Genomic DNA, 14,220 nt, shown 5'->3' on the forward strand with positions numbered 1-14,220 from the left:
ATGATACACTTCAAGCAACACTGGCTTCAGTGGCTGGAAAAGTCCAAACCTTGATCCTGGATGTTGGCAGCCACGGCCTTGGCGTTCATAACCATGGGGGAAATGGTCTGGCTGAGTTCGTCCGAGGCCGCCTTCACCGTCTCCCGGAACTTGGGGTCCTCCGAGTTCTCCACCTCCCGCTTGGCCACCAGGAGGATCCGGTTGGCGCGCCTGGCAATGCTCGTCGCCCCGGCGACAAGCATCTGAGGCTGGTGGTTGCCCATGGCAACCTGGCACTTCTCAAGGTCCTTCCTGATGGCCTCCTCAGAAGCGTCCAGCAGAGATTTGGTGTCAATGGCCTCATCAACCAAACCTGGGAAAGGACCAAGTAGAGGTCAGTAATCCTGTCCATCTCATTCAAACCCTTCCCTCACCTCACTTAGGCTTTTACAATATACATACCTACGGACAAACACACACAAGATCAGCAAGTTGATCATTTTAATAATACACAAGAAACACACACACACAATAAAACCGAATGTGAAATAATTTTTTCCTACCGGTCATCTTTTCCACATTGTCAATCCACTGGTTCTTCATGGTCTCAAAGTGCTCATGCGCTGCCTGGTTTCCTGGGTTCTTCAGCAGAATTCGAGCAGCAGACACAACCTATAGACCAAGAAAATCCAATGTTGTGTGAAATACCAGAAAACAGAACTGGACACTTACTCTTTAACAATTCAGCAACACCAACACTAAAGCATTTCCTACTATTCAAACATAAATTCTATGCAGACCTCCCATGGTTGAAGGCAAAAGGTCCTGACATTATTTGATTCTAGCAATACCCGTAATTTCCCGACTATTAGCCGCGGCTTATACATTGATTTTGCTAAATTTCTTCAGCCATGAGGTTAATACAGGGGGGCAGTTAATATGGTGTTAATATGGTTTTGTCTCTATTAACTTGCATAAAACACTGTCCTGCGGCTTATACACAATGCGGCTTATATGCGGGAAATTACTGTATGGGGTTGCAGGCAGCTAAACACATCCCTCAATAAGACGGCAAAAATACAACTGATATCTTCAATGCACCACTACAGTCAGTCTCTTCTACAGTCGGTTTCAAGCTGAACTTCCCCCCTAGGAGTGCACAATTATATCATCACATTAGCATCTCCACCAGACTCCACACATCTACACAGCTTCTGTTACCTTCAGTGCATAGACAGCACAGCACAATATTCAAACTCACAAGCCTTTCTGACATGGCTGGCAGAAATGCTTTAAAGTCTATGGCTGCTAAATAGCATCTGTCACTAACACGTCTCTATACAGTGTAGGTGTCGGGGGGGGAGTGAGGTTTACACGCTGCACAGCACTTCCTCACCTGAGGAGTCAGGTCCCTGGCAGACTTCACCGCTGCCTGGATGCCCTCCACGGTGGTCTTGTTGGCAGTGCCCACAGCTGCGGCCTTCTCGGCCGTGGCACCCAGACGGTTGGCATGGCTCTCGAAGTTTGCAGCTCGGTCGTCAAACACCTTGAGTAAGGAAGGAAGACGTATTGGATCAATGCGGAGGGAAAAGTGTGACAATACACACCAGTCTGCCAGTGAGAATGTGAGATAACATATTTTGTTTGCCAGTACAAAGAAACATTAGGTAACACACCACTATTAGAGGCGTAAACGGCTATTAGCTAATATAATTCAACAGTGTATGAATGTGCATGAGTTAAGAAAGATGGAGTGAGTTTGTACGAAGAAGATAGTGAGTGTTTGTGTCTGAGGCTGTGTGTGTGTTCTCTTGAAACAGTTGGAGGATCAGAGACACTACAAGTAAAAACAAAGCTGAATGGGGAAACATGAAACTGCACTGAGACCTCGTGTGTGTGTGTGTGTGTTAGGGTGACCAGACGTCCCCGGTTTCAAGGGACAGTCCCCGTTTTTGGTTGCCTGTCCCCAGGAAAATACAGAAAAACCCATGTCCCCGTTTTTCCCTACATTTTTGGAATTATGTCCCCGGCTTTGGTCTCAGACATCTGGTCACCTTAGTGTGTGTGTGTATTTTTTACTCTTACCCCTTCCCTGTTTGGAGACACTACAAGTAAAAACAAAGCTGAATGGGGAGACATGAAACTGCACTGAGACCTCCAGAATGTGTGTGTGTGTGTGTGTGTGTGTGTGTGTGTGTGTGTGTGTGTGTGTGTGTGTGTGTGTGTGTGTGTGTGTGTGTGTGTGTGTGTGTGTGTGTGTGTGTGTGTGTGTGTGTGTGTTTTAACTCTTACCCCTTCCCTGTTTGGAGCGTCTGGCGGCGCCGTGGCGGCCACAGCCAGGAGTTTGATGGGGGTGGTGGTGTCGCTGAAGATGTCCGACACCTCCTGTGTCATGGCCTCCTGCATCTGCCCCTTCAACTCCTGCAGCACAAACATTCAACATTAAGTTCAACAGCCAAACTTCACCATCTGAGTTGGTTCAACAGCCAAACACACCAGTTATTTGGCATGATAAATAAAATGGCAAATGTTGCACTTAATGTTTTACATTTCAACTTGAGCACAAGGAATTTCAATACTTATACATTCATTTTATGAGTACATGACAATAAACTTTGAATTTGAAATTGTGGGTTTTTTTTTCGAAGCAGTCAAAGTTGCTGCTTTCTCTGCCTGGCACGTGTCAAAGGCCATGTCTGGGATTGGTGTGCATATGACCGCCAGTAGGGGGAGCTCTGCTCTTGTATTGACCGGAGCCGTATGGTATTGAACAGACTGTACAGCACACCGTGGGAACGCAATAAATGGCTGTCACAGAGATAGTCTAGAGGTGTGAGACTTGGTGTTGCTTGCACGATTTTGAAACTTTAGGTGGGTCTTGATTAGTCATTACGATCTAAACACTGACAATTGTTCGTCTTCTTTGTCTCACGGTCTCTACTGTAGGTGTATGCTTCTAATAACTTAATATTTTATGTTATATACGTGTTTAATGTGTATGTGTGTAAGGTAGAATATGAGAAGCACCTAGTCAAGTGTGTAAAAGAGTTAAGAAACACTTGACACCCTCAGGAGTAGTGAGTTAAAGGTAGTATGGGCTCCTGAGACAACTGCTCATCCTTGAAGCAGAGAGTTCCTTCTGAAAATTGTTATTCAAAATGGCTCAGGAAGTAAACACAGGAAGTTGTAATGGGCGGAGGTGTCTTAACCACTGCTTGGCCCCAAGTGCTCACTCCATACTAGACAGCTTACATAATGAGACATTGGGGTTTGTAAAACTTTTCTGAAGAGTTCCAGTACTCCACTGTTATAATGCAAGTTCACAACACTGGCCTTTGACATGACATGCAATTACTGCTCAATGAGGATTTCAATGTTAAACATGAAAATTCTCCTGTTGCTTCTTCATTTAGTACCTTCTATTGTCCCACTACCGAATTTGTAAATAATGCCCTGGAAACCTCTACCAAGACAATAATCGGTGTGTGATCATGAAAATAAAGACATGATTTGGGGAATCTCCCATCAGGATATGCTCACTGAGAGAACACCATGGGGCTTACTGGTGGTGGTGGTCCACCTGGGTGGGTTGTGTGTATCAGCTGAGTCAGAAGGTGTTGACGTGTTCAACACGACAATCCTCAATAAATAACACGTGTGACAGGATGTAACCACACACATCCAAATGTGTGTGTGTGTGTGTTGAAGTTCCGCGAGCGCGCACACACACACACACACACACACACACACACACACGGCCGCGGCATTCCTCACCTTGAGGGCCTGCTGCAGCTGCTGGGCGATGGCGCGGGCCTGCGGGGAGTCACCCTGGCCCCGGGCGGCCAGGTCGGCCAACTGGGCCATCAGCTGCTCCACCTGCTCGCACTTCCCCAGGAGCTCCTGCCGCTGCGGCCCCTGCAACACGTTGGCCAGGCGACGGCCCTCGGCGACCATGCTGCGGATGGCAGCTTGACCTGCGAATCGGGGATGTAAAGTAAGAGAGAGCGAGAGAGAGCGATGTTAAGGTTTGTATACAATGTTTTAGACGGAAGGGTGGTGAGCATAATCAAGTAAAGTAATCCACAGGGGCTAGACAATAGTAGCAGATAGGAGGGAGGTTGTTTCTGCACACAGTCGTACTCCAGAAGTAAATTTATTAACTTAAAAAAGTAACGCTTTGATCGCTTCGGATCTTCATCAGGCATGTGTTTGTGTACAAGACGACGTTGACAGCAAAGGTGACAATGGTGTAGCATCACTGCTTTACTTGATGTGATGTACAGTTGGACGTCCTTGTGTCTGATCTGACAGACAATCTCTATGAGGAGTTTAAAACGAATGAGAGGGATGTAAGGCTTGTGTATGAAGACAAAAGTCGGGACACAGTAGTGTGCCATTACTGTAACACTTGATGTCAAGAGTACAGTCAGACTTCCTCGTAGCCAACTGACACAGACATTCTCCATGACGAGACCAGGAATAGCCACTTGGCCGAAGGTCAAGACGTGAACAATAGGAAGGAAGCTGGAAACGCTCGGAGCTGTAGCGACCGTTTACGCTAATCTGCACGGGCAGCACGGTGCATGCTGGTGATACAGTGTCTTCTTCACCAGGGAGATGCCTGCGGTCGACTGAGATGGTTTTTGTGCAACGCAGCGTTGGCTTGCGTGGTGCTGCAAAATGTTTGCTGTGGTAATTTTTTGTGGATGATAACACATAAATAATGGAAGCGCGAGCAAGCACATTTATGGGGAGGGGAGTTTTGTGCAACTGCTCCCTGGAAACAAGTGTGGAATTTTGAGCTCCGAAACAAGCCAACTGGGAAGGAAATTATATGGTTTGGAGCGGCGGGGTGGAATATAACGGTGGAAAGAAACACTGGCAGACATGTTCACAATGCAAACAAGAGATGGACATACAGAGGGTGTGTATTTGTGTCTGTCTGTGTGTGTGTGTGTCTGTGTGTGTGTCTGTGTGTGTGTGTGTCTGTGTGTGTGTCTGTGTCACACCTCATTTCCTCCACCATAAAGAGATGGAAGTCAGGGAGTTGAAGAATGAGGGATGGGACAGGACAAGGGGACTCACCCACTCCACTGTCGTCCAGGGTGGGGTTGTCGATCCAGTGCTGGGCCTGCTCGATCTTCCCTTCCAGGTGCACGGCCGCCTTGGCGGGCCGGCTGTTGGCGACGGCCTTGTTGGTCTTGGACTGCAGGTTCTGCAGCGCCGTGGCGATCTGCTTGGCCAGAGCCCTGGCTTCTGGGGTGTCTCCTTTACCCCTGAGTGAGTGAGGAGCAGGAGGGATGAGGGGGAAGATGAGAGGAAAGATGATTAACTTCATATAGGAACTTCATACTGTACTGCAAATGGAAATTAGCTACAGTAATTTCCTGTGTATTAGGCTTAGCCTCATGTATAAGACAGTATGTAGCCCTATAAGACAGTGTCCTATGGAAGAACTTCATATTGTGCTGCAAATGGAAATTAGTTACAGTAATTTCCTGTGTATTAGCCTCATTGTGTATAAGCTGCAGGACAGTGTCTTATGTAAGTTAAAAACAGAACAAACCCATATTAACTGCCCCCTTGTATTAACCTCATAGCTGAAGAAATTTAGCAAAATTAATGTATAAACCGCGGCTAATAGTTGGGAAATACGGTAGTAGCTAAATCTGGTGTAAAGCATCTTTTCTTTTTCTGTAATCAATGGATTTTGTACATGGTCCCTGGAAGAAATGAACTTATACTACAGCTTCCAGCGAGAGCCCTCTAAGCCCGTTTGAACCGACTCAGTTTTTGTGAGGTTTGAGGACATAAACAAAGTGCCCCCATGTGAAGTAAAGTAAACAAAAACATGGGTGGACACAGGGAGAGTTGTGTAAATGTTTGCTGAATGCTGAATAATGAACTATGCATGTTCAACACAGAAGTGTTCATGGCACCCACCCACACCACCACTAATATGGAATCTAATCTCATGAGATTAACATGCAGTAATATGTGCTTGTAGTCATTGTTTGCATTGCTGCTGTTTGCCTGTGCAAACATACAGTATTGAGATAGTGGCAAACAAAACCAGGACTACATCAGAAAAGACCTGACAGGAGCATCGCACAGCCTCCAAAGAAGCAACATTGGGCCATTGAACATACACTGGGGTTTTACCGAGGTTATAGGAGGAAACCCAAAGCGTAAACACCAACCAACAAATGGCTGAGTTGGCCTAGAAAACAGCAGCTTTATCCAGCTTTAGCACAGTTTAAAGATTTGAGTCTGCTCCCCTGGGGGAAGGAGAAGTCTCCGAGGGCTACATACTGTCTCTTGAGCTCCGACAGCTTGGCGGTCAGGGCAGCGATCTCTCCCATGGAACGCAGAATGTCCTCTCGCTCCTTGGGGTCCTCGCAGAGGTCGGCGATCTTCCGGGCCTCGGCCAGCAGGGACTTGATGTGCTCCTCGCCCTCTGGGCTTGCGTTGGGGTCTGCCAGCCAGTTCTGCAGGGGCAGAGGCGGTCGCATGAACATTTTCACAGACATGCACTCAATCATGCATGTTACACTCATGTTCATGAATGTTTGGTTACATGAATGTTACGTTACGTGAATGTTACATTTGTTTGTTATTTCCTCACATTGCTACTCTGGTCTGTGGTGCAATGGTGGCATATCTGCACTCTATTTACAGGGTGCTTGCAAACCTGGTGTTTCTTTGAAGAGCACAGTGGGCAACCACAGAGAAAAAATGGGGTATGTGTGTGTGAGAGAGAAAGCGAGAGAGAGAGAGAGAGTGAGAGAGAGAGAGAGAGAGAGTGTGTGTGTGTGTGTGTGAGAGAGAGAGAGAGAGAGAGAGAGAGAGGTGGAAGACAGAGAGCAAGGTTACATGTTATTAATTTTGGTGAGTGGATGTGCATGAGAGAGAGAGAGCGAGAGAATGAGTGTGAGTGTGTGCGTGAGAGAGACAGAAAGAGAGAGAGAATGAGTGTGAGAGAGGGGTGTGAGAAAGAGAGCAAGGTTACGTGCCATCAACTTTGGTGAGTGGATGTGTGAGAGAGAGGAGGGGTGCTATTAGTCGTGTGTGTGTGTGTGTGTGTGTGTGTGTGTGTGTGTGTGTGTGTGTGTGTGTATGTGTGTGTGTGTGTGTGTGTGTGTGTGTGTGTGTGTGTGTGTGTGTGTGTGTGTGTGTGTGTGTGTGTAGGTGTACCGACCTGAGCGGCATCGATCTTCTTGGCGATGGCCTGCTTGGAGTTGGTCATGGCCTCCAGCTTGCGGGCAGCGTTCTCCACCTTCCCTGTGAGCATGTCCAGCCCCTGGGACACCTGCTGGGCCTTCTGCATGGCCACCGGGCTCGCCCCCTGACCCCTAAGACACCAATCAGAAGTGGTTATGCTTGTGACATTCAACGCAAGCACCAATCAGAAGTGGTTATGGCTGTGACATTCAACACAAGCACCAATCAGAAGTGGTTATGCCTGTGACATTCAACGTAAGCACCAATCAGAAGTAGTCATGCTCATGTGATTTAACACTCGCACCCAATCAGTTCTCATGTCCCTGCAGCTCAACGCATAGCTACTCTAGGCACCTGATGGTGTGCAGGTCATAAGTTCAAATTGGCACTTTAAAAACAAAAATTGTCCTTGAGACACAAGTCAATGTGGACCAAACAGTCACTGCCACAACAACAAACTCAAAGGTGTGGCCACTGACAAAGAATGCCTTCATTTAACATAAAATAGCTGATTAAGTAATACTGGTCTGCAGGTAATTTTAACCAATTCAATCAATGCTCTGAGATTGCTTAACTCGATAACATCAGCTGATCCTTTTTTTGTAGAAAGCCACCAGTCTGATGTCAGAATCCCAAGAAAAAGGCCAACAGCTCACTTAGTAGGCATGTGGAGAATGTGTTAAAAATATCTTTCCCCTTTTATTTAACAGATTTGCTTCTTTTGTTTTGTTTATCAGCACCCCACCCCCCTCTCTCTCCTCCCCATCTCTCGGAGAAAAAGTCCAAAAACAAGCCCAGAGTGCCTAGAGACGCTGGTGGAGGATCGAGAGGATTAAAAATAACCAGAGACAGCTGCATTTCATCCACCAGACCGCAGTTTCAGTCGAGACCCCAGATCTGTGGGCGATCGCTTTCCCTTCCCTTCTGAACAGTAATCCCCCATAATCAGATTGCCACTGCGAGTCTGCTCCGAGTCTCACGATTGGGAGGACATATTGGAGCTACCGACCGCTCCAAGAAATGCACAGCATCCGCTTCTAGGACAGTACTAGATCAATGCCTTTGATAATGAGTCAGAGATCCAATAAGGAGTCAGCTGCACATTTCCTGTTTTAATTAACTAACTCCTCTTATTTGTTACATCAATCAAATAAAACTGCTGTAGCTGAAATCACTTATATCTATGTGCTATATACTATAGCTGAAATGATATCATATCACTACAATTTAAATGTACCGTAAAGAGAAAAGAGCTTGGCTATCACAGTGAAAAGGATTCAGCACATGAAGCACCTACAGCGAGTGATTTTAGTCCCAATACTGTGGGTGCCTCTCGTTCGTCTTTTATATATCCTTCCCTCCTTCCTCGGTCCTCGTTCCCACTGATCTACATGTAGTTAAAGAATGATGGGGCGGCAACAATGGGATAGTCTATCCAGTGCTAGTTGTAGATCAGTAGGAACGAGTGTGGAGGACCGAGCATCGTGGATCGAGGAGGGATGTTGAGAGAGGCCCTACTGTATGTGTGGGAATGAAAACAGGAAGTGAATACTGTGTGGTGGTAAATGTGGATGCCGTGGTTCTTACCTCGCACGCATCTCGGACACCTGGTCGGTCATCTGACCCAGGGCCTTGGCCGTGCCCTCGATCTCCCTGCGCTCCTTGCCAGCACACAGCTCACCCACTTTGCCAGCCTCGTCCAGGATCTGCCGAATAGCCTGCTCACCCGGATCGCCTGGGGACACACACATACACACACACACACACAGTGGCAAACACTCATTAAGCAAACACTTTAATCCAAAGCGAATTGCAATACACTGTGGATATCAATTCTACACACATACTACACTACATTAGTGGATCAGATAGCCTGCCTTACCTGGTTGGGCGTTGGGGTCTCTCAGCCAGTTTTTGGCCTGGACCAATTTTGAGTCGATGAGGGCCAATGCTCTCTTCATGGCTTCCGTGTCCTTCATTATCATGAGTTTAAAGAGAATAAAAAAAGATTAAATGAATATTCTCATTGTATTTATTGCAATAACACATTGTTTGGCACAATGTCTCCCAGCTTATACAGGCCAGGCTGCCATACAGAGCTCGATTTAGCACGAAGGGGCTCACACACTTCCCCAGTCATCTGGCACATTGGATGATAACCTTCATTGCCATAAAAATGACAATAAAGTTCACAGCAGGTGCCAGCTCACACCAACAGATAGATGCGTGTTAGGAGCGGAATTTACAAGAGTATGTATGCAACACGAACAGACCACTGAACAAACACCATGCACCAGCAAAAGGCCAAATCAAGCTTCTCTCTTATCATACGACACTTCTGCTTCATCATACCCAAACCTGAACTCATTAAAATTCAACAGAACAAAAACAAGGGCAACATTTATTGCTTTATTTCGTGTTGAAACATTGCAGGAATTTCAACTGACGCTCTGATTCTGTATACTGCCAGCATGTGTTGGAGAGCTAGAGGGTGGGGGGGTTGGAGAGCGAGGTGAGGGAGGGAGGGAGGAAGTAAAATAAAAAAAAAAGGTGCAGAGAAGTGTTTTCATGGCCATTTCCTTTTTAGGGTAACACGGTTTTTCAGGCGGCTGAACTGAGTCACCGGTCTGCCGGCTGAGTCACTCGGAGAGCAGAGCCAGCACACTGCCATGCCTGAGATTAGACATGCCCGCCCGGCAGTTGTAGCGCTCGCACAGAATGCCACACGTCACCACAATCCGCTGCCAAAAGGCCTCTGCGCTGGATGCCGTTTAAGTATGTTAACAGAGAGTTCAGCGGCTTATTTATATCATAACTGTACTGTACACACGATTTGTCTAATAGGTGTGGGGGCTTTTTTTGCTCTGGCTTATTTCAAAGCAACTCAATGCAGTTCCTTTTAGCTTGAAATAAGAGCTTCAAACTCGTGCAGAGAATGGAGCCTCGGACAATGCCAGTACATGCCCAGAATGCTTGATGCTGCACTGGAACGCTGATGATCAGGGCGGATCATGACCCTTTTGGTCGGTTTTCCCGGTAACTGGGTACTGTCTTAGCGCTAAATGATGGCAAATGTTGACGCAACGGGGCATACAGTAGATATCAATTCTTCCATTGTGCTACACTGAGGCAAACTCAACTGCACGGACAAGCCAATAAAGTAATCTAATCTGTGAATACTAATCTGACTTTTGTATCTATCAAATTAGGGTGGAAACAAAACAACTTTCATATCAGTGTTTGAATCTGTACATGTTGCAAGTGTATCTGTTTGTGTGTATGCGTGTGCGTGTGTGTGTGTGGCTTAAGATTTAAGACAGGGTGGGGTCAGCTCAGCTATGCCTACTCAAAGCTTCCTGTAGCTCACCAACCGAGCTTCGAGAAAGAAACAAAAAACACACTTCTTCAAGTAGCTACCACACAAACACAAGAGACATCTACAGAGGAACGCTGGCTCACGACAGAAATAGACCATGAGAGTGGGATCTGTCTACCGCCCTGCCTGAGGGAGACCAAAAACACTCCAGCAGCCACAAAACAGATGAGCAAGAGGGGGGAAGACACTGATGCCGCGAGTGCACAAACAGATGTACAGTCTGTCCTTGGCAACAGCTAACACGCATATGCTAACGCGTCCATATGCTGCGTGGCCATGAAATACTGATTACAGGAAGTATGTGGGAAACGTTTAGTGGGAAAAGAATCTATGATGGGTCATTCAAAATGAATGTAAGAATGAAACGTGGGTGGAAATGGCATGGCAGTGTGAATCTTTCCTAAGATACTAGCACTAAAACAACAACATTAATAACAAGAGGAGTACGTCACTGTGTGTAACCATGGTACACAAGGACAATACCACAGCCAGGGACGAGCTTTTTTTTTCACACTTTGTTCTTTTCCTAACCAGTTTTCCATAAGTGGCAGAGAGAGTGACTGAGCAAGTGCATGAATGAATGAGTGAGTGACACAGGAGTGGGTGGATGGCCAATAGACACTGGGTGAGTGAATAAGACTGGAGAAGAGAGGGAAAGGGAAGGAGGGAAAGGGAGTCAGGTAAGGAAGAAAGAAAGAAAGAAAGAAAGAAAGAAAGAAAGAAAGAGAGGGAGAAGGAGGGAGGGAAATGGAGGGAGATGAGGAAGAAAGAAAGAAAGAAAGAAAGAGAGAAAGAAAGAGGGAAATGAAAAGAGGTGAGAAAGAAAGAATGAAAGAAAGAAAGAGTTGTCAGAAGAGAGAGAGGGAGAGAGAGAGAAAGAGTTGTGAGAGTAAGAAAGAAAGAAAGAAAGAAAGAAAGAGAGAGGGAGAGTTGTGGGAGTGAGGGCGTGACGTGAGCAGCAGAGAGCTGAGTGGGGGCAGCCTGGTGGGTGAAGAGGCACGTGGAGCTCTACGGCCCGCTGGCCCAGCGGACTGAGCTGAGGAGGGGATTTGGGAACATACGTCCAACAGGGGAGCTTAGATCCCTTTACAGACCACACACATACACACACACACACACACACACACACACACACACACACACACACACACATACACTGTCCAGTAGCCACACACACACACACACACACAGTCCAGTAGCCACACACACACACAGATGCTGTAAAACACACACACATCCAGCTCAATACATACACAGGCAGTATAGCACCCATCCAGACAAGCACACACAAACACAAACACACACAGACACAGACACAGACACAGAAACAGACACACACACACACAAAGACACACAGACAGAGACAGACACACACACAGACACACACAGACATAGACACAGACACACACATTCACACACACATTCACACACACAGACACACACACAGACACACACACAGACACAGACACACACATTCACACACACATTCACACACACAGACACACACACAGACACACACACAGACACACACAGAGAGAGAGACAGAGTTCAGTGCAGGGCAGTGCACTGCGGGATTAGTGATATGAGGGTTATGTTAGGACAGGAGATTTCATGGAGAGATCAGAGCATCCTGGAAACAAAGCAGAATGCCCCCTTTGGTCCCTCGGTCTCACTGACCGTCACTGAGGACAGATTCAGTTTCAGTCTTTAGGGCTGATAGTGTGTCCTTCCCACAACTACCAAAGACGCCCTGCTGATACAGATATTTCATTTGTAGGATTTATGTGTCTGGATGTGTGTGTGTGTGTGTGTGTGTGTGTGTGTGTGTGTGTGTGTGTGTGAGTGAGACAGAAACCGTGTGTGAGTGAGTGTTTGTGCGTTCAATGTTAGAAGGAGAAAGACACACTTTTTCAACTTGTGTCATGGCAAACAGACACACACACACACACACACACACAAATACACACACGCGCACACACACACACACACACAAAACAAAACAGACAGAACTGGACAAATACCCTGATTAATTGCCCCATCTCCCCATCGCCCAATCCCACAGGGCAATAGCAGGTTTTCATTCCACGGGGCGTCACTTACGCTGCGTCGTTAGGAGAGACTCATTCCAGCACACAGCACTGGTCACTCCGCGCCTCAAAGGCTCATGGGTAACCACACAACATGACAACACACATGGGCAACCGCATGACACAAGGAGCCAGAAGAGGGAGAGAGAGAGGGACACACACACACAGAGCAAGCATGCATGCTCCAGAGTACCGCTTACCTTCTACAGGGGGGGAGGAGGAGGAGGAGGAGGAAGGGGAGTGATTGAGGGATCAAGGGAAGAAAACAATAGAAAAATAAAAGGGAAAAAAAGGAAAGAACAAAAAAAGAAGCACAAATATTTAACAAGACATAACAAATCGAAGTCAAAAAATCTGAAATAAAGAGCCCAACGAGAAAGCGAGAAACAAACAAACAAGCAATCAGAAGGATTTGAGAGGTTCTGCACAGGGCTGAAAAGGGGGAGCTTAGACATGCAGTGCAAAGAGACAGGGCCAGGAGCCAGTGGGTTTTGGGGGCTGATCTTATTAAAAGGTAGCAGCTTAAAGGGATATTCCGCCATTTTTGGAAATAGGCTCATTTTCCACCTCCCCTCGAGCAAAACAATCGATATTTACCTTGTTACCGTTCATCCAGCCATTCTGTGAGTCTGGCGATACGACTTTGAGCTTATTTCCAAAAATGGCGGAATATCCCTTTAAATTTGGTGGTGAAACTCTAAGTTTCCTTCTCAGTAGCAGTGCGTTTAGCAGTAGCTCCAGCAGAGTAGCCGCAGTTCCAGCAACAGTGTAATTTGTGTTTTTTTATATTCATCAGGGCATAATTTCATTCTGCTGTGAAGAGACAAAAAAAAATTGCTCTGGGGTTGAAGTTCTTGGAAAGGTAATGCGTACGGGAGGCCAACCCGGTACAGTCCGTCACGGCCCAGCGGCTTTTGTGTACAGTGTGGGGAGCCACATCAGTCGCGTTCTACCCTTAACAACTAGGTTTGGATGGGCTTTTTACCTCCTCAATCCTCTTGCCCCGCTCAAGGGGTAAATTCAACACAGACATCCCCTCAAACCAGTTGCCAAGGGTATGAAATGGTACATATACAATGTGTAGAGGTGAAATTTTAAAAAATAACAAAACAAATAATAATCAAAACTTGCTGTTGACCCAGAAACTCCAGCTAGCCCAATTTGTAATTCACCAAGAAGTTGAAATGTTCCAGAAACTTCATGGGTAAAAAGAAAGGGAGTGACTGGGTCAAGATTATTCCCCTTTCCAAGCACTTATAAAGGGGCTTTGTGTGTGAGGGATCATGTGTGTGTGTGTGTGTGTGTGTGTGTGTGTGTGTGTGTGTGTGTGTGTGTGTGTGTGTGTGTGTGTGTGTGTGTGTGTGTGTGTGTGTGTGTGTCTGTGTGATAGTCTGTGTGTGGTTGCTCGCGCATGGAGGAAGCCGTGGGCGTACAGGCCAGAGGCACATACCTTGTTGGCCCAGGCGTCCTCGCATCATGTGTGTGTGTGTGTGTGTGTGTGTGTGTGTGTGTGTGTGTGTGTGTGTGTGTGTGTGTGATAGTCTGTGTGTGTGGTTG

The 14,220-nt window shown here is 46.7% G+C and overlaps 1 protein-coding gene across 1 annotated transcript in view; it reads right to left on the minus strand.

Annotated features, from left to right (window-relative positions):
- vclb (vinculin b) overlaps positions 1-14,220 on the minus strand; it is a 37,373-nt gene that overhangs the window by 4,238 nt on the left and 18,915 nt on the right. Inside the window, exons 7-16 of the mRNA XM_062525664.1 lie at positions 9,083-9,173; positions 8,788-8,935; positions 7,178-7,331; positions 6,292-6,467; positions 5,065-5,255; positions 3,754-3,953; positions 2,272-2,400; positions 1,376-1,525; positions 543-651; positions 50-352 (exon numbers count right to left, since the gene is read on the minus strand). Of these exons, the coding sequence (XP_062381648.1) occupies positions 50-352; positions 543-651; positions 1,376-1,525; positions 2,272-2,400; positions 3,754-3,953; positions 5,065-5,255; positions 6,292-6,467; positions 7,178-7,331; positions 8,788-8,935; positions 9,083-9,173 (1,651 nt within the window). The remainder of the gene's footprint in view (positions 1-49; positions 353-542; positions 652-1,375; positions 1,526-2,271; positions 2,401-3,753; positions 3,954-5,064; positions 5,256-6,291; positions 6,468-7,177; positions 7,332-8,787; positions 8,936-9,082; positions 9,174-14,220) is intronic.

The sequence above is a fragment of the Sardina pilchardus genome, chromosome 22 (genome assembly GCF_963854185.1).
Source record: "Sardina pilchardus chromosome 22, fSarPil1.1, whole genome shotgun sequence".
Lineage (NCBI taxonomy): Eukaryota > Metazoa > Chordata > Actinopteri > Clupeiformes > Clupeidae > Sardina > Sardina pilchardus.